Here is a 20,355-nt window from a genome sequence, read left to right on the forward strand (position 1 = left end):
TAGGGCAGAGGCTGGTGGTAGGAGATAACACTAGGAGATTACCAGGAGAGCTGATAAATGGCTGAGCAAGGACAGTGGCAGCTGGGTGGGAGACTAGAAGGAAGAGAAAGATGTTAGGTGCTACTGACAGGACTCTGTGACTGCTTGAATGTGAGAACTGTGGAAAAGAAGTCAGAATCCTAGCTTGGGCAAACAGGTGGAAGGCAAGATGGATAGCAACACTGTCACCCGAAACTGAAATGAGCAAGAGGGGGAGGAGCGCTTTCTTTGCTTGTTTAAAGACAAATAATGAGTTCAGTTTTGAGTTTTTAAATTTGAGATGACTGTAAAGCTTTCTGGTGGAACTGTATGGTAGGCAGGTACTTAGGTCATTGCTGGAAAAGGAGAATGAGACTTGAAAACACAAGCTCGTACATGGTTCTTCAAGCCATGGGACATCACAAGGAATGAAGATCCAGAGAAGGAAGAACAACACCTTGAGGACAGATCTGTGGGGAATCCAACCACTGAAAGGGCAAGCTAAGGAACAAGAGCTATAGAATCCTCAGAAGTTAGGAGGAGAAGGAGGAGGGAAGAGGAGAAAGAAGGAGTTATGTCCAAGAAGGAGGAAGAGTTATGGCACATGGGCTTACTCTGCCCCGGAAGTCTGCCAGTGATATTTACAATAGGAGTGGTTGCTCTTTGCCACAGTGCATCTCCAGAGTTTGGGGCAGGAGTATGCAAGTGACACATGACCCAAGAAGCCTCTGACAATAATTAAGGAGCCTGAACACACACACTCTCTCTCTCTCTCTCTCTCTCTCTCTCACACACACACACACACACACACACGCCTCAAGACTACTTACAATGTAGTAAGCAGTCTTAATCCCCAGATTATAAATTAAATATGGGTTGAGTTTGTAGAAATGACAATAAATAATGAAACACTGATCCTGACTTTTTAGCAACATATTTGTAGGATATCAGTTCATTCATTTAGCAGGCAAAAAAAGAAAAAAATTGCATTTTGAGAGAAGGAAAACGAATTCCTACAGTCTTTGGAACTGGTAGTCTTATGGAGAAAGATGAAGGATGGCAGTTATGATACAGTGTGGTATAATTCTGCAAGCCTTAATGAAATAACAGAGCTAGACAGCTATGTTCAGGTCGCCAACAGTTGCTAAAACTGTTTAAGTGAAAGGCTCATGGGAAATGTTATAATGGATGGTCATTGTCAATTTCATCAAAAGAGTCTCCAGACGGGAAGGGTGTCCTGATGCGATGCAACAGGCAGTACTTGGCACCACCTGTAAAGCATTGGGGTGGTAAAAAGAAACCTGACTTTAATGGAACCTCTAGATCCAATGACCTGCTGACAAAAATTACAGGGAAGAGAGGAATATATTACCAGCATGAAAAAGCAGTCAAATCCAGAATGTGGGAAAAATCTGTGAACAAATTAAGCTGGTGTCTTTAACAAATCAATGGCTTGGAAAACAAGGGAGGGTAATTATAGATTTAAAAGAAATTTAAAAGAGACTTTGACCAAAGGCAGTATGTGGACTCTGTTTGGATTCTTATGCAAACTAAGTGTGGAAAGTAATTTTTGAGATAATTAGGGATATTTGAACACTAACTGGATGTTAGATGATATTAAGGGATTATGGTTAAAATTTTTAGGTGTGATAATTGTATTCTGGTCACAATTTTAAAAAGAGTCCTTATCTGTAAAGTATCTGCATATACTTTATTTAAGGATGAAATCGTGTGATAAGTAGGATTTCCTTTAAAAATAAGGTTATGGGGTGGGGGATAGTGTATGCGGGATGTAGATGAAAAAAGAGCATAGAATGCTGATAATTGTAGAAGCTGGAGTTCACATGCATGGAAATTCACTATGCTATTTTCCCTAGATATATGAATTTAAAAAATTCCACAATAAAATATTAAAAATATAGTGTAATAATTGTTACAATGAAAGTACTCCCAGCCCAGGACAGTGGTGGTGACAGAGGGTCCCAGGTGTGGCCACTGCCTATGGGAAGCAAGGATGCTAGTATTTTTCCAAATGTGTTACAGCATGAGAGATCTGCAGGATATTAATATGTGCTGCACAAGAAAAGAATCCAGCCATCAAGGTGGTTGGGAATAGTGGGTTCAACAAAACTCAAGGGGAGCCTTTGCTGCAGGATGTTCCTGTTTTGTGGAGCACGGCTGCCTCCACAGTTTTCCTGTGTACTATAACTGCAAGAGGGGCATGTAGGGCTTTGTATCTTTCCAACAATGGGAATATATATATATATATATATATATATATATATATATGGAGAGAGAGAGAGGGAGAGAGAGAAAGAGAGGATTTTGCAGAGTTGCTTGGGAAACACAAGGGTAAGAGAACTTGAGTCTTATAAGGCAATGATGCAGGGGGGATAACAAGCTTGGTCTGTGTGTGAGCACAGATCTGACCCTGAGGTTGTGGGGCTAAGGGCCTGGGACTCTCTTGAATGGGCTTGAGTCCCAGCTCGGCCACTTCATAGCTGTGCAAAGCCCTTTAGCCTCTGAATCTCATTCTAGCCTGGAAATGGGAAATGACACTTCTCTTGTCTGTTTTTTTGTGAAAATTTAATGAGATAACATGTTCAAAAATGCCCAACAAATGTCAAAGGACAGCACAAATGGAAGCTTTTATCCTTTGTAATCAATGTGCATGCAGTCCTTTGGGGTCTTTAGAGGTGGGCTGGGGTGGGCTGGAGGAGAGAAGAGACTGCAGTCTGTTTCTTTTTTCTTAATGGAAGTTCTGGTACTCACTAGCCAGCCTATCTGGAAATAACCTTCAAGACTGGCCTGGCCTTTCCCCCATGTACACCCACGTACAATGCATTGATTTAAAACAGTGCTTCCCACCCACCTACAGAAGATGGGCAACCGGTGCAGTAGAGAAAAGGACACACATCAGCCTCAAGGTCACTGAAATATGTTTACAATGACGAGTCTGACAGAACACCTATATTCAGTTCTCTTTCTCTTCCTGATGAGTCACAGTCATTTGCCCTTGTCAGATTAAAGCCTTGGACATTTTAGGGGAAAGAGGCAGGGAAGGTGATCTGTGTCCTTCAGCCTGTAACTCTTACCTCGGTCTGGACCATGTGAACCCTGTGAAGTCTTAGGTCGTGCACCGCTCCATAAATGTCCACAGAGTCTTTGGAGTCTAATTGCTGGAGGATTCTGTCCAATGCGATAAAGGTTCCAGTCCTACCCACACCGGCACTAGGAGAGAGAGTGAAGGAAGACTGAGCCTTTTTTCTTAAATTAGCCTTTCAGGACTGCATCCCCAGAGACTCTAGGCCCATCTTTCTTTTCCCTTCCAGGTTATGAGAGAATATGGGAATCCTTCTTTGCCTCTGAGAAAAGTTCCAGCTTTTCATCTCTTTTTCCTTCCTTCCTCTACCTCCCCCGCCCCACCAGGGATAATGCTTCTCTACACTTAGTGTGCGTTTCCATGGATGTTTTATACTTTTCCTGCATACATGTAAAACCATGAACCATATACTCATTTTTTATGTTCCAAAAATTGACCAAAATGGTAACATGTTTTATGTATCCTTCTGCCAACTTTCTTTTTACTCAGTATTGTGTTCTGAGATTTATCCATGTTGTTACATGCAGATCCACTTTCTTTTTTTTTTAATTTGATTCTTATTTATTTAAGTTTTTACTTATTTATTATTTTTGAGAGAGAGAGAGAGAGAGAGAACCAGCGGGGGAGGAGCAGAGCGAGAGGGAGACAGAGGATCTGAAGCAGGCTCTGCACTGACAGCAGAGAACCGGACTCAGGGCTCTAACTCACAAACTGTGAGATCATGATCTGAGCTGAAATCAAGAGTCGGACTCTTGACTGACTGAGCCACCTAGGCACCCCAAGATCCACTTTCTTTTAACTACTCCACAGAGTTCATAAACCACTGCCAATCTAACCCCTGCTAATCTATTCCCTACTGACAGGCAATGAGATCATTTTTAGTTATTCTCCTTTAAACATTGTGTTGCAGTGAGCCTCCTTGTGCACATGCATGGGGACTTCTCGGGTTGATATCTAGAAGCAGAACTGATGGGTCATTGGGAAGCTAGAATCCCTAGCTTCAGTAGGGATTGCTGAATTGCTTCCCAAAGTGACTGTGTAACTGGAGGTTTCTGATGCACAGATTTGTAAGATAAAGAATAACAGTTCTCAAGTGGTCCTGGCAGAAATGCCAGCCATTCTTCAGAAAGCAGGAAGCTCCTGAGTGCTTCACATTCCCATTAAAAGCATCAGGGTTCCAATGACATATAAAAGCCAGGCTCCTAGGGTGCTGGGCTAACTGCGAGGAAACGGGGGCATCTGACATTTCTCTTACTGTAGCAATTCCCTGCTCTTTATTTCTTAGTGCCATTCCGTCAGGGCTATCAAAGTGTTGCTGCAAACATTAATTAGCTAAGCATCAGGCTCCCCAGAGACGAAGAGTGAGGCATTGCTTGTTAGGCTGGTTATATGGGTATGCAGTCCAAAGCAAAGAGAAGTCAAGACAGAACAGAGATTTAAGAGCAAAACTGGGTGCTCCAGATGGCAAGTGCTACTTGACCTGCAGGGAGGTCTGGAGCAGGGATCTGGAAGGGTGCTCAGGGTTTATAAAAGCGGAGCAGGGAGATTTGGCCATTCCAAAGAGTAAGGATGGCAAGAGGCGAGAATAGGCAGGTTTGTGGAGAGCGTGGGAGGGAGGTTTCCAGGAATTTGTGTTGGGAAGTGAGACGGACCCACTTATGGCGGGCCTGGAAGTCACATAGGGACTTTGCATTTTGTACAGCAGCAAAAAGAGCAAGAGGGAGAGAGAAAGGGATGGAGAGTGAGGGTGAGAGACAGGTGGAAGGTGAAGAAAGGGAGAAAGAAGACAGGAGAGAGCACAATAATGTGCTCTCAGCCTGCGCAGGCCGGTTGGCCCAGACACGCTCCACTCCCCGTCGGTACCTGCAGTGCACCACGGTGGGCCCGGCACCGGGGCTTCTGCTGATGTAATCCCTGACGGTTCTCACGAACTGGATCAGGGACTGGGTGGTTTCTGGGACCCCGTGGTCTGGCCACACTGTGTAGTGAAAGTGGCGGATGAGTCTGTGTGCATCGAGCTGTTCCTCCTGGAAGGCAGAGAGGATGATAAGAGGAAGGACACCCCCCACCACCACCAAAAAAAAAAAAAAAAAAAAAAGGAAGGACCCAAGGCAAACATACAAGTCTGACATCTGATGCCACTCAGCAACTCCCATGAGCTGAAACTATGGGGGAAGAAGCGGCAAAAAGGGGATTCATGGGTGTCCTGTGTCTTTCCAATAGGGGCTGTTAGGTTAAGTCAAACAGACAAACATACGCTGCATATCCTAAATTCCCGGATGGTCCACTCAGGCAGCACAGACTCTGAGAGCATCTGCAGGATGAGGTCCCCATAGTAGAGGGAATCCTGGTCTGCTGGCCAGTAATGGTCACACTTTACCTAGAGGAAGACAGAGATATGTGAGTCTGGAAACGTGACTCCTCTATGAACCTGGATGTTTCCTCCTCAAAACATCTTCCTGAGCTGGAATCTAGGGTCAGCTGCTAGAGCGTCTGACCATCTGCTCTACATCAGTGTGCTCAGGGCCAGTGCTCAAACCAGGCTGCAGTTGCGAAGGAAGGAGAGACTTAGAGGGAGCTCTCCTTGGAGACTATCCAAGGAGCGAAGCCCCGACTTTGGGTTCACGTACCTTTCAGGCACACTGTTCCAAGGCTTGAGCTTTCTGTTGATTTCCTTTGCATTTCAATTCCACTGGCCCATAACCCACATATTACAATAGTTCTTTCTCAAGAAAGTTCTAGGTGGGCAGAGGAAGCCAATGTCTTCTTGGCCCTGTTTTGTTTCTATTTTGATATCACTGTCCTCACCCAGACCAAATGCCATGTGCCAAGTGATATTTGAAAATTCGGAACATTTAGCTAAGCTTCAATTTACATGTAGGAAGACAGGAGGGAGAATTATGAACCCATATTTATTGATCACAGATACTGGGTATTTTATATGCAATCTATTTTTTCATCCTCAAAATAACCACATAAAATAGAGGCTTATAAATGCATTACAAGATTTGCTTAATTTGTCCAGATAACTATTTTATTTTATTTTTAAAGCTTATTTATTTTTTATGGGGGGGGTAGGGGCAAAGGGAGAGGGAGAGGGAGAGAGAGAGAGAGAGAGAGGGAGGTTTTCAAGCAGGCTCCACACTGTCAGCTCAGAACCTAATACACGGCTCCAACCCACAAACTGTGAGATCATGACCCGAGCCAAAACCAAGAGTTGGACACTTAACGGACTGATCCACCCAGGCACCCTAGATAACTATTTCACTTTGTGTCTGCAGTCTAAAGTTTACTTCTTCTTTCCTAAAAGTAGGGGCAGAGCCAGTGATTCTGGCAAGGTATACACTGAAGGGTGGAACAGACAAGGAGCCACCTAATATTTCTGTGTCATGGGCACTTCTGATGATCCCAGTCTTCAAATGGAAACACCTTTGCCTGAAACTTCAGACCCAGCATCAGAAGTGGGTATCACCCAGGTAAGCCTCTTGTAACTGAGTGGCTGAATTCACTAACAATGTTCTCACATGATCCCTCCTTCGCTTTTATGGAGTTTAACTCTCGGAGGTGGGGTAGAATTCCATCCTGGGGGCGGTAAGCAAAGTTCGGAAGTCAGGGAGACTGTTTACTCACCCTGCCCTTCTCCACACACTGGGTCACCATGACGATGTTGTGAACATTCTGTTCCCACGCCATTTTCCAGAAGTCATCCTTCGTGCCAGGAAGAGGTCCCTGAGTAGCAATGTATTCTCTTCTGAAGTTGTTGCCCTGTGATGAATTTACAACATGGAGAGTCAGGAACAATGGGCCTCCTCAGGACTGTAAACAGAGGGTTATCTCTGCAGACTACATGATATATAGGTCTTTGCCAGATCCCTGACTTGAGAAAAAGATACTAACACAAGTGTCAAGGCTTGGGAACAGGAAGGACAAAGGCCGGAACACTGAACTATTGTTAGGAGCCTGCTTCCCATTTATTAGGCTGGGTCTATTCTAAGAGGCAATGGAGGACTCAGGCAATAATCTAGACAGTGTGTGTGTGTGTGTGTGTGTGTGTGTGTGTGTGTAGGAAGGGACTGTCTGAGGGACTGACTTGGATCAGGCTCTTCCCCTATTCAATGTAGGGGAGCTTTAAACATTTTGGATAGTTGATATGAGCGCTGGTTGGAGACATCGTACAAGGGAAAGTTAGGGGAAGGGAAACCATTGTTTATCGAGCATCTACCATATACTGTGGGGCAGGACTTCCACAGATCTTACTTAATCTTCACCACAACTCTATGAGCTAGGATATTTTCGTCCACTTATTCTGCACTCCAGGAAGACAGAATTACTTGCAGCTCCTAGCTGAAGTTCCTTCTCTCCTTGCCTCTCCTCGGGGCCCCTGCACTGTGTCACCTCTGCCACCCCCACGCCCGCCCACCCAAACACTGCCTCTTGGCTGGCTAGTCCTTATTTAGCCTCCATGTTTCAGCATGTTGCCTGCTCTGCTGAGCCTTCCTTTATCTTCAGCTCTGCGGGCTGGTGGTCTCCTCCCAGAAGCTCCCCTGGCCACCCCTAGCTTCTTGCTCCCCAGAGACCAGCAGCCCGGTGATGACCTGGGGAGCTTGTGAGAAATGCAGAAACCCAGGTCCTACCCAGCCCTGCCGAATCAGAGTCTGCATTTTAACAAGACCCTACATGCTGTGGATGTATGTTGATGGTGGAGAAGACTTCTCTAGCCTGTTTCCCATGGCATCGCCTTGTCATTTCCTGATGTCCCGACTCTTCTCTGATGGTCAGGATTCCACCTGACCTTATCCCTGTACATAGCTCAGCGTCTGACTTATAGTTACTACTTAACTGCATAGTGTTTATTGAGTGAATGAATAATTATTTGAGGTAAATATTATTTTCCTCATTTTTTGGGAAAGAAAATGAGGCCCCAAGAGGTGACATAACTTGCCCGAGGTCACAGAGTCAGCAAGGGGCAGAGATGAAATTCAAATGTGAAACTATCTGACCTTAAAGTCTTTTCCACTGTAGTGTGCTGTGGGAAGTTGGCAAGATGCTAGTCAGAATTTGAGCCCAATAGTTTGACACAACTTTTGAGTTCTGTCTTTGGTTTTCAAAAATCCAAATAAATTGAGTCAGCTCCCCTAGCTGGGCAGCCTGAGCCATGGAGCTTCCTTAGGGAGCTCTAATCTTTGCTGAGAGCTGCAGAGAGAAGACTAGCCTTGACAATGCCTCCTGAGCTCATTATCATCTTGTGTGACTATAGCCATTGTGAAAAATGGGCCCTAGCAGTGATGGAATTGCACCCCCTGTGTTTTATGGCAATCAGACCTATGTGCTTCCAGACCTGGGAACAGTGTGGGAGCGTGTGGGAAGAAAGGTGTCTGCAATGTAGCCACCCATCAAAGCTTCATCCCAGGCACTATGGCTTAATGGTTCACTTACAGGGATGTAGCTGGCATTGATGTAGTCTGAGCACGGGTCATCATCTACATTGGACAGCTTCACTCGAGAGGCATCATCTGGAAGGAAGTTGATTGAGAGTCACTGGATCTTAGGATGATTTTTTCTACTATTTGATGGAAGGCTTGGTATTTGATATGCATTAGCTCTGACCCCCAAAACACCCAGAGGGAGGTATTCTCATCTCCATTTGCAGATGAGGGTCAGACAGGGTGACTGATTTGCCAAGTTGCTCAGGCGGCCCATAAACACACAAACAAGCCAAATGCTCTTTGAGGCCCCCTCTGCTCTTTCCTTCATAACACTATACCTTTCCCCGATGGAGTGGCCGGCTCCCTTTCACAGCCGGAATAAATACAATCCAGAACAACTATTTTCTACTGCCTCACCTGCTAGGGTCAGGATAATAAAAAATATATAATAACTCCTAACTTAGGACTTGAAGGAAACCCACACTGGCCTTTGCTGTTAACCCCATTACTGCTCCCAGGCTTCCAAGGAGGTGCAGTAGGACCACGTGGTGACATGTCAACAGCATGAGAGGTGTCATAGCGGGTTGCAAGCTGGTTGTTACCCACTGAAGGGAAGTGCAATAACATACAAGTCATTCCTTTTTAAAGGCATTCAGAGCCTCAGATCTTCCATATTCAGCTATACCATATTTCTTTAGCCCCATTTTATTCCTAGAAAAGAGAAGAAATGGCCAGAGGAAGACAGCTTGACACATTTCAACACAAAACTCACAGGGCAATATATTGTTGTATCGATTTTTCCCTCTGTTCTCCGGCAAGAGTGCAATGTCACATGATTGGTTTCGACCCACGTCTTTCAAGTCCTATTAGGTCAAAAAGAAGTTTGCAGGTGGAGAATATAAAATAAGAGAAGGCAAATCATACAGTCCTCGAGATACATAATGATCTAACAACATGTCCCAGTAGTTGCTGTTTACGGAATGGCTCTGATCCCCACAGCAGAGGTTCTCACCTCCACTCTACAGATGAGGCTCAGACTGGATAACTAACCGGCCCCAGGCCACACACGTGGCAAAGCTGGGAACCGAATCCGCAGCGTGGGCACTTGTCGCCAAACCACATTGTCTCCCAGTCCAGCAAAATGCCAGGTTAAATAATAGACAGAATTAGGTTTACATCTGAGATTTGTTAATTCTTTCTTAACGTCTTGTCCAAGTAGCACTTTGCTTGCTGTGCTGTTCTGGAGATCAGACTGGCCTCTGGGACCCAGTGGTGCATCAGCAGGGAATGGATTCGGGTATAAAAGAACGGTCAGCTGAGATCCTACGGGTCAGCTCCCGAGCCGATCAGCCTGTGACTCCACAGGAGACTCCACGTGGAGGGGAGGAGGGAAGGGAAAGGGAAAGGAGGGAGGCTGTAAGGGAAATTCTAAGGACTGGGATTGCTAAAGCATCACGGAGCCCAAGTTGTACCTCGTATTCCTTGGATAGAAGGTAGTTGGAATCAGCTTGCAGCTTCATGAAGTGCCCTTCGAACTGATTTATTATTATTGGGCTATAGTTAAAAATAGAAAAAAGAAAAAGAAAATTACTGACGTAAAGGGAAACTGCCATACCCAATCTGGGTTGTATTTCAAAAGCAGATAATATAGTAATTAATGAGTTCTCTCTCTTACCAAGACGTTTTCCGGTTACTGTGAGGGACGCCAAAAGAAGAAAGACCTCGTTAGCAAATCTCACATAAAACAGTCAACTCATCTTTCAATACATTATGTGAAGGAAAATGTGGCGCTCACCCTTTCTGGCCCAGGTTCAAGTGGACAGATAATGGTCGATCCCGGCGAATGCTCAGGCGGGCAGAGGGCCTTTCTCGACCAAGGCTGAAACATAAGGGAGAGGGTTTATATTCTGATTATGAAACTTGATTCAAACAAAATTTTCCATTTATGGTGAGGCTGTGCATGTCTGTGCAAATATGGATTTTTCAGTATTCATGTAGATTTACACTCAGCCAACGTCTCTTTGAGGGGAGGAAGAACATAAAGAAGAAATAGATTTTTCCCACTCAGAAACGGATCTCTGCAATAGCTGAAGATTTGTCTTCTGGTTTTTGGCTACAGGTCATAATCACTTCCCACACTCTCAATAAAACTTTCCTTAAAAAAAAAAAACCCCAGTAAACCTTAGATGCAAGACATGACTGCAAGAGGGAAGACAATGTGCCAAATAAAACAAATTCCCTAAGAGGAGGGGGTGTGGCTTTGGGGCCACCTGCTATTTGGTTCTTTTTGGTCCCTTCTTAAATTAGCATGGCAAATATGACCACGACGTGGTGATGTCAACCATACTTTTCAGCATATTTCAGAAAAGCACTTGGGTGGGCAATTCACAGACATCTCTATCTTCAGGAGCAAAAGGAGTTATTTCACATTCAAATGAAGAAGCTACAGATGGCCCCTCAGTCATTTGGCTGGGGCAAAATTCATCAATGGTCGTGGAGGGGCTGAATAAAACGAGTCATTGTTGGAGGGTTTGACTTGTTTTTCTCCAGAAACAAAGATGATTTAGCCTGGAGAAAGGAAATTCTTTTCCCTTCTTACTTCTCAGGCTAACGGGCATTTTCAAAGGCACCTTTAAAGTTGGGAGCCCAATCACCATAGGAATCTTTGTACTCACCTAGCTTTCTGTCTGCAGATGAATAAGGCAACAATGGCCACCAGCATGCCAATTAAGAACAGACCGGCACTCACACCTTCAATAACTCCAAATAAAGGCTCTACAATAATCCAGAAGGAAATAACAAACCCAGGTAGGAAAATTAGTGCTAAAGAACCAGGAAGCCAGCTACTGAAATCCTGTCTCCCTAGGGACATTATTACGGAAGAATTCAAACGATGGCCACACTGGAGTATTTACTAGATCACGGAGGAGTGTGCAGCCGGGAAGGTCAAACACTGGCTCCTACACTGGAATGGCAGGTCAGTCCTTATGTGTTTGAAGTTCATGGTGTTCAGCTTATAAAGGAATTTTGGACTCATTTGTGCTTGTTATGGAAAGGCCAGCAGTTTGCCACCAAGATAAAAATGTTATTTCAGGGGCACCTGGGTGGCTTGGTCAGTGAAGCGTCCAACTCTTGACTTCAGCTCAGGTCACCATCTCACAGTTCATGGGTTCGAGTCCTGCGTCAGGCTCTGCGCTGGCATGAGGAGCCTGCTTGGGCTTCTCTCCCTCCCTCTCTCTCTCTCTCTGCCCTTCCTGTGCACTCTTCTCTCTCAAAAACAAACTTTAAAATAAAATAAATTAAAAAAATAAAAGTTTAAAAATCCTATTTCATTCATATGAAACAAGTAATGAGTAGCACTGGGGACTTTTGCAAATCCAGTGAACTACTGAGAGCTATTTTAATGAAATCTTATTTTTATTATCTGGTATGATACTACCTCTGGGAGTTTATGAATAGGTAAGAGTAGACTATTTTTAAAACAGCTTTATTGAAATACAGTTCACATACTATGCAATTCACCAATTTATTTAAAAAAATTTTTTTAATGTTTATTTTATCTTTGAGACAGAGAGACAGAGCATGAGTGGGGGAGGGGCAGAGAGAGAGGGAAACACAGAATCTGAAGCAAGCTCCAGGCTCTGAACTGTCGGCACAGAGCCCGACGTGGGGCTCGAACTCATCAACCGCGAGATCACGACCTGAGCCGAAGTCAGACTCTCAACCGACTGAGCCACCCAGGCGCCCCACAATTCACCAGTTTAAATTGTGTAATTCAATGCTTTTTGGTACAGTCATGGAGTCTGACAAACATCCATCACCACATTCAATTTTCTAACATTTTTGTCACCCCTCAAAAGAAACCCCATACCTCTTAGCAGTCACTCTCCACCCTTCCCCAGCTCCTGGCAACCGAAACTCTACTTGTCATCGTGGATTTGCCTATTCTGGACATTTCGTATAAATTGAAACATAAATAGGTGGTCTTTTGTCATTGGTTTCTTTTACTCAGCATAATGTTTTCAAAGTTCATCCATGTTGTAGCATGGGGTCAGTATTTTGTTCCTTTTCATAGGTGGATAATATTGCATGGAATATATAACATATTGTTTAGCCATTCATCCACTGATGGACACTTGGGTTACCACTATTTGGGGGTTATTATAAATAATGCTGCTACGAACATCCGTGTACAAGTTTTTGTGTGTGCGTATGTTTTCATTTCTCTTGGGTACATAATTAGGAGTGGAGTTGCTGGTTTGGGTAGATGGTAACTCTAGGTTTAACATTTTGAGGAACTGCAGAAATGTTTTCCAGAGCAGCCAAACCATTTTATATTCTCACGAGCAATGTAGGAGGGTTCCAATTTCTCCATATCCTCGCTAACACTTGTCAGTGTCTTTTGATCACAGCCATTCCAGGGGGTGTGAAGTGATGTCTTACTGTGGTTTCGATTGGCATTTCCCCTAATGACTAATGATGCTGAGCATCTGGTCATGTTCTTATTGGCCATTTGTGTATCTTCTCTGGAGAAACATCTATTCATATCCTTTGCTATCTGACTTTTTAAAAAAATGTTTATTTATTTGGTGGGGGGAGCGAGTCGGGGAGGGAGAGGGAGAGAGAGAGAGAGAGAGAGAGAGAGAGAGAGAGAGAGAGTCCCAAGCAGGCTTCACACTGTCAGTGCAGAGGCCGACATAGGGCTTGATCTCATGAACCGTGAGATCATGACCTGAGATGAAATCAAGAGTTGGATGCTTAACAGACTGAACCACCAAGCACCCCTGTTGTTTGACTTGTAAGGTAACAGTTCTTCACATATGTTGGATGTGCGACCCTTATCAGATACTAATTTGCAAATAATTTCTCCCATTCTGTGGGCTGTTTTTTCACTTGCTTCATGGTCCTGTTTGAAGCCCAAAAGTTTGCAATTTTGACCAAGTCCTATTTATCTTTTTTTTTTTTTCCTTCTGTTGCTTGTGCTATTGCTATCAGACCTAGGAAATCATTTCTTAATCCTAGGTCACAGATTCTTATTCCTGTGTTTTCTTTCAAAAGTTGCATTGTTTCAGCTCTTATATTTAGGTCTATGGAACAGCCTGTTTTTGAACTTGCACTTGAAGCCCTTGGATTTTGTTTGTTCAATGTTGCTATTCGAGATGTATTAAATCAACACAATCTTTTAATGTGGTTAATATTCTTTTTTTGGATATATGTTGACTATCTTCCTTTGCTGGACTACATACAATTTTTGTTGTTTCCAAATAGGAAAGAATTGTGTTTACAATGCCCCTACTTAACTTTCAATTACAAGCAAACACATCTAAGTCCTCTTAACTGTGTTCTGATCCCTTTTTGGTTTGAAAAGTGGGAGATTATCCCTATATTTGGCATAAATAGACGGGAGTGTTTGTGAGGCTGAGTCATCTTTTGTCATGCAGCATGAGAGACTGTTTTAGCTATGAAGAAGAACTTCCTGAGACCAAGCATTGTGGAACACTGGCTACAGGGAAACGCTGGGACAGAAGACGGTATCAGGGAACAAGGTGCTGAAAAATGAGGCTGTTTGCAGCATGATGGGCATATTCTGAGGCAATGCAGGGCAGAGGTTAAGGACTCCAGCAGAAAATGCCAGAATTCCACTTCTACTATCCTGGGCAAGTTACTTAAACCTCTTGGTGTCACAGGTCTTCACCTTTGAAATAGAGATGATAACAGTATCTACCACAAAAGGCTATAGTAAAGATTGGATAAACTATTTCATGTACCAAGGTGATCGTAAATATTAGCTGCTATTATTATTCAGGCTTTCCCTCTAGAACACTAGGGAAGTTTCTTTCATAAATTTATGTAGTCTTTTTTAAGTTAACACTTTTTTATGGTGTAAAAGTAACATAAGCAAAGAGGGAAAAAATCATCTTATAATCCCACTACTTTGAGATATTCATTGTTAATACTTTAAGAACAATTTTTTTTTAAATTTTTTTTTCAACGTTTATTTATTTTTGGGACAGAGAGAGACAGAGCATGAACGGGGGAGGGGCAGAGAGAGAGGGAGACACAGAATCGGAAACAGGCTCCAGGCTCTGAGCCATCAGCCCAGAGCCCGATGCGGGGCTCGAACCCACGGACCGCGAGATCGTGACCTGGCTGAAGTCGGACGCTTAACCGACTGCGCCACCCAGGCACCCCAAGAACAATTTTTTTAATGTTAATTTTGAGAGGAGGGGAGAAGGGGAGGGAGAGGGGCAGAGAGAGAAGGAGACACAGAATCCAAAGCAGAGTGTAGGCTTTGAGCTTGTCAGCACAGAGCCCGACAAGGGGCTCAAACCCATAAACTGCGAGATCATGACCTGAGCCTAAGTCGGACGCTTAACCAACTGAACCACCCAGGAGCCTCAATATACTTTTTTTTTTCTTTTTTACATAAACGCTATGCCCAACGTGGGGCTTGAACTCACGACCCCAAGATTAAGTCGCATGTTCTACTGACTGAGCCAGCCAGGCACCCTTCATTGTTAATACTTTGGTGGTTTTCCTTCTAGTCTTTTTTTTTCTATGCATTTCTATGTTTCTGCATACATACATTCTCACCTATGAGCAAAAGCCTTTTGTACTTATATTTTGGCCTGTGCAAGTTCTTAATTTGAATGTTTTTCACTCATATTTTTAAAAACTTCATTTTTAATTAAAGAAATCTGATACTTCTACTTTCTTTTCTTTTTTTTTTTTTTTAAATTTTTTTTTTTTCAACGTTTATTTATTTTTGGGACAGAGAGAGACAAAGCATGAACGGGGGAGGGGCAGAGAGAGAGGGAGACACAGAATCGGAAACAGGCTCCAGGCTCTGAGCCATCAGCCCAGAGCCTGACGCGGGGCTCGAACTCACGGACTTCGAGATCGTGACCTGGTTGAAGTCGGACGCTTAACCGACTGCGCCACCCAGGCGCCCCTACTTTCTTTTCAAGATTAATGCGCATTCAGTCCATTCCCCTTTAGAAGTACGAGCAATTTCTCTAATCCACATCATGCATGATCACATAGAGATTAAATTCCAAGTGAAAGCACATGTTCCCCTGTTAGCCAAGTCACCAGACTTAGGGGCTCTTATAAGGGACACAGCAGTTGGTAGACGATGTGGGTAGATGAAGAGGTTAGCCTTACCTGACTCGGTGGTGATAGGCAAAGAGAAAAATGTGTCTGAGTAGAGGGGCTTCGTGAACTCCTTCAGGTCCTCATCAAACAGCTGTGTAAAAGCCCGAATGCTGATTCTGAAAGGGAAACCGATTTATTTGAGTACAAATTAGTGTCTGTCCACAGTAAAGCTGACTAGAAAATGTGCTCAAGGAGAAACAAGGTGGGCCCCTGGTCAATATGTGTCCAAGGTAGGATATGAAATATGGAATCAGATAGACCTGGGTTCATTCATGCATTTATTCGTTTATTCGTCAAATGTTTACTGAGCCTCTACTATGTGCCAGTTCCTGTTCTAGGATCTGGGGATACTGCCAGGGACACAACAAAGACCGTACCATCCAGAGGCTACATACTCTAGTGTTAGAAGTCAGATAACATGTATACAAATTCAATATGCTGGATGGTGATATGTACCATGAAAAAGAAAAGAGGAGAGTAAGGGAGAAAGACAGCCATGGGGATGGGTATATGGACCTGCTCTATTCAGCACGTCAGTGAAGGGCTCTTGGATAAGAGGACATGTGCACAGAAATCAGAGGAGAGTCAGGGAGGCAGCCATGCCTGTGTTGCGGCAGAGGGAACCACAGTGGGGAAGGCACTGAGAAGAAAGACCAGATGGGGCCCAGCCTAAAGAGGAGAAGGGAGGAATTCAGGATGGGCCTAAGATTGGAGCTCAGTCATTTGAGAGAATAATGGCATCACTGATAGGAACGGGCATCTCAACTGGGGAAAGAAGAAGAGCTTTGCTCGGGCTGTGTTGGATTTACACTGACAGCGAGGTTGATCTTGAAGTCTCCAGCTGACATTTGGAGTTAGTCCAGCCGCCTGGACAGGAGAGCTGCCGAGGTGGCTGTCCACATGTCCATGTGGGACAGTGCCTGAGATTAGCTGGCCCTGAATTCAATAAGCAGCTCCTAAAAGATGAAGTTGTAACTCAGCCTGGATGAAGTCTCTTGTCCCCACCAAAAAACCTTGGTCTCATATGCTCTGGGTGAGCCAGGCCAGTCTGGATGGCCACACTCAGTTTCTGGGGACGTACCTTACTTAGAAAGGGTTTGAGATCATTTGAAGTGATTAAACAGGACAATGAGCAAAAAGACTTTGTGGGACATGTTGTTTGATTTCAGATTTAAGGGAATCTTACCTAGAAGAGGAAACAGACATCGTTATTTTTCCTCTAGGAAGGCAGAATGAAGCCCAATAGGCTGAAGTCACAGGGAGGCGTAGTTTGGGAATATAAAGTCACTTTGTAACACCTACAGTATGAGCTGCTGCACAGGTAGTGAGCTCTCAGTCATTGAGGGCATTTAAGCGGAGGCTGGAGGAGAACCCGCTCTCAGAGAAGCTATAGGAGAGCATCCCTGCACTAAGTTAAAAAGACTGCCTCAGGCCGGCTATTGAGGTCTTTCTCTTTCAAACTATAGATTGGCTGAGACTATGAGGCTTGATTTATATGGATAACTTTCCTAGTGTTGATTTAAATCTTAAGAAAGTGAATGGAAGTCTCTTTTTTCCTTAAAAATAAATCTAGATTTGTTTCACCCAAATGTTCTGGGCAAATTGTTCTGCCCTCTGCCCTTCCTTCTAACTCATGCCCAAGTCCAAATGCAATCTTATAAAACGAACAAGATGATATCGATCAACCACATACATAATTTCCACCTCTAAAAGCTGCTTTCCAGCCGAAAGTTGTACTTCCAGGAATAACAGACTGTTGATGGAAGCATTGTGAGATGTCCCTCACGGGTAACAAGCAGTCAGCTTGTGTTAAGTGGGAAGGTGAGGAGTTGGTGTGTGTTGCTAATGCATTGTACTTTTGGAAAACGAAATGAGTCTCTCCGGTGAAAAGAGATTCTTCTATTTGTATAGTGATTTATAAGTGAAGAAGAATTTTCACAGACATGGTTCTACCTGATCATTTCCAACTTCTCCAATATAACAAGGAAGCTTATTATTATAATAGGTCAGAGATTTGGAACCTGAAGTTTGGAGAGATTCTGTGTCTTGCTCCAGATCACAAAGAATAGTAGTGAAAGAAAACCAGACCCTGTGTTTTCTGAATCCTAGTCCAGATTTCTTTCTCTTATTTTCTCTTGGCTTCATTTCAGTTTGACAGCAATGACTTCTGTTGGAGGGATGGTAAAAAGGGCCCAGGCTAGGAAGCAGAGGTTCTGAGGTCTAGCTATCACTCTGTTGCTGATTAGATGAATGGCCCCTAAAGTTTTTTATGCCTTGGTTTCCTTCTTTGTAAATTAAAAGCATTGAGTGGGACAACCTTGACATGTTCTATTCTGAAATGCTAGCTGCAAAATGCAAAATACAATGTGGACGTAGATGAATAAGAACCTCTAGGAACCCAGATAGGAGACAATGACCTAGTACAGGATTGCCTTCAATTCAATGGGTCAGTAGGAGCTCTGCTCTTAAACTCTTTCCAAAAATGACAGCACCACCACATTAGCATTTAGCACCCATCTGGATCCTACCTTCCCGGTCTTGTCTTCCCTGCTACCCCTTTCCATGCTCTTCCCCCAATTTGAAACTGAACTATTTGCTCTTCTCTAAACAATCTGTGTATTTCTTTCTCTGCACTTTGACTCCCACTCTTCCCTCTACGTTGAATCTCCTTCTGTCCCTATCTCCATATTTTCAAATCCTTCTCTACTTGTTAATGCTAAGCTAAAATGTTACTTCCTTCAAGAAGCCTTTTGAACCTTTACAGCATTTATTTACTCTCTTAAGTCCTTCAGCATTTCTGCCTAGATTTTACAGACCTCTTCTGCATATATATGTATATATATACACATATATACACATATGTGTATATATATACATATATATATATTCAGTGTATACATATATATTATTATTTTAATTGACAGATATATGATAGTAATTACTTCAACTTTATATGTGTCCACAATCAGAAATCTATAGCACAAAGTTAGAGATCATGTGTTTCAATTTCCTTCATTTGGGGAAAATGAGGTCAAGAGAAGCTGACTACCTGATCGTGGCCACATTGCTATTCCATTTAGAATAGAAACAAAGCCTGGGGAGCCTTGATGGCTGAGTCAGTTAAGCGTCCAACTTAGGCTCAAGTCATGATCTCACAGTTCGTGAGTTCGAGCCCCGTGTCGGGCTCTGTGCTGATGGCTCAGAGCCTGGAGCTTGCTTCAGATTCTGTCTCCCTCTCTCTCTCTTGTGCTGGTGCTCTCAAAATAAATAAATAAACATTTAAAAAATACTCTAGAATAGAAACAAAGCCAGATCAGCACTTTATTAACTTCCAAAATGCCTCCCACCCATCATGATCTGCTCTTTCTCTTCCCATATGGAATGGAGTTAATTATACACCCAGTAATAGGAACCCAGTAGCAAATGGGAAACATTACATTCATTGACATAATAAACTTGCAAAGCAGCTAAACCTAGTATTTCCCATTTCATCTCAATCCTCTTCCCCTCACCCCCCACTCCCACCCCCGTTCTCTCTCATCTCTGGAAAAAAGATGCCTGATAGCTTTGAGGGTCACTATGGTGACCATCACCTTGAGACAGGTAGAATTCTGACTGTATTAAGCTAGGGGTCAGCAGCCATCACACAGGATACCATGTAGTGTGTGGTTCCCCCACATACTTTGAAAGGCTGTGCCTCCTCTTATCAAGCATTATCTGCCTGGCATGTTTTTCACAGGACTGAACCAAATGTGGGGAAATATAGGGAAGCTGTGTTCTAGAAAACATGTAAGTATGGCATGAGTTGATCAAGCTATAATAAGAAATGTGTAAGTATTGATAGAGCAACTTGGGTCATTCCCTTATTTGTTCACAAACATTTAATGAGTGCCTCTTTGGGGCCAGGTATTTGTCATATTGTTTTGTCTCTATTAGACTACAAACTCTCATAGTCTAGTGAAAAGGGTAAGTAACCAAACAAAGGGCTGAAAAGTCCTGGTAAGTGAGGATTAGAGTGATGAAGGGTCTGGGTGCTGTGGAAATGGAGCTAGGGCCAACTGCCCAGTGTGGGTTGACAGGTTGATTGAGGTAATTTGAGGGCTGAGCTGGTTTCTGAAGTGTATGAAGGGATGCACCAGCCAGTCAAGGGAGGGGAGGGCATCCCAAATAGAGTGAAAAGAATGTGTGAGGGCTCAGAGGTGTAAGAGACGCATGTCACTGTCAAAGGAACTCCAAGTAAGGGTTAACAAAAGGCAGGGTGTACTTGTGACAGATGGTAGGAGGCAAAGCAGGAGAGAGAAGGTGAGGGCTTTATGAGCCCTCTTTGGAATCTTCATTTACTCCTAGAAGTGACTGGGGACCACTGGAAGACCTTAATCGAGAAGGGACATGACCAGGTTTGATGGATCATCTACATTCCTCCTCAGGACAGCCCTGTGTTGTTATGCAGATGAGAGAAATGAGGATTTGGGAATTGAAATGCCATTTCCAAGGTTACACAGCTAAGTGGCAGCGCGTGAACTCAGTACAGGCTCTCCCAGGCCCTCAGCAGCCGTTACGAATGGGAAGGAGTGTGGTGGAGAGTGGTAGGCTCTGGGACAGACATGAGCCATCTACAGCTTCTCATTGTCCCTCTCTTAACTGTAGTAATGA

General features: G+C 43.7%; 1 protein-coding gene across 1 annotated transcript in view; it reads right to left on the reverse strand.

The window, feature by feature from the left end:
• PTPRB (protein tyrosine phosphatase receptor type B) overlaps window positions 1-20,355 on the reverse strand; it is a 113,390-nt gene that overhangs the window by 5,234 nt on the left and 87,801 nt on the right. Inside the window, exons 22-32 of the mRNA XM_047066242.1 lie at window positions 15,712-15,818; window positions 11,223-11,322; window positions 10,343-10,426; window positions 10,223-10,240; window positions 10,020-10,101; window positions 9,320-9,410; window positions 8,558-8,634; window positions 6,752-6,886; window positions 5,379-5,501; window positions 4,985-5,148; window positions 3,114-3,249 (exon numbers count right to left, since the gene is read on the reverse strand). Coding sequence (XP_046922198.1) covers window positions 3,114-3,249; window positions 4,985-5,148; window positions 5,379-5,501; window positions 6,752-6,886; window positions 8,558-8,634; window positions 9,320-9,410; window positions 10,020-10,101; window positions 10,223-10,240; window positions 10,343-10,426; window positions 11,223-11,322; window positions 15,712-15,818 — 1,117 coding nt within the window. The remainder of the gene's footprint in view (window positions 1-3,113; window positions 3,250-4,984; window positions 5,149-5,378; window positions 5,502-6,751; window positions 6,887-8,557; window positions 8,635-9,319; window positions 9,411-10,019; window positions 10,102-10,222; window positions 10,241-10,342; window positions 10,427-11,222; window positions 11,323-15,711; window positions 15,819-20,355) is intronic.

The sequence above is a fragment of the Lynx rufus genome, unplaced genomic scaffold (assembly GCF_022079265.1).
Source record: "Lynx rufus isolate CCGP_SWC_20201006 ecotype Redwood Valley unplaced genomic scaffold, mLynRuf1.p SCAF_7, whole genome shotgun sequence".
In the NCBI taxonomy this organism is placed as follows: domain Eukaryota; kingdom Metazoa; phylum Chordata; class Mammalia; order Carnivora; family Felidae; genus Lynx; species Lynx rufus.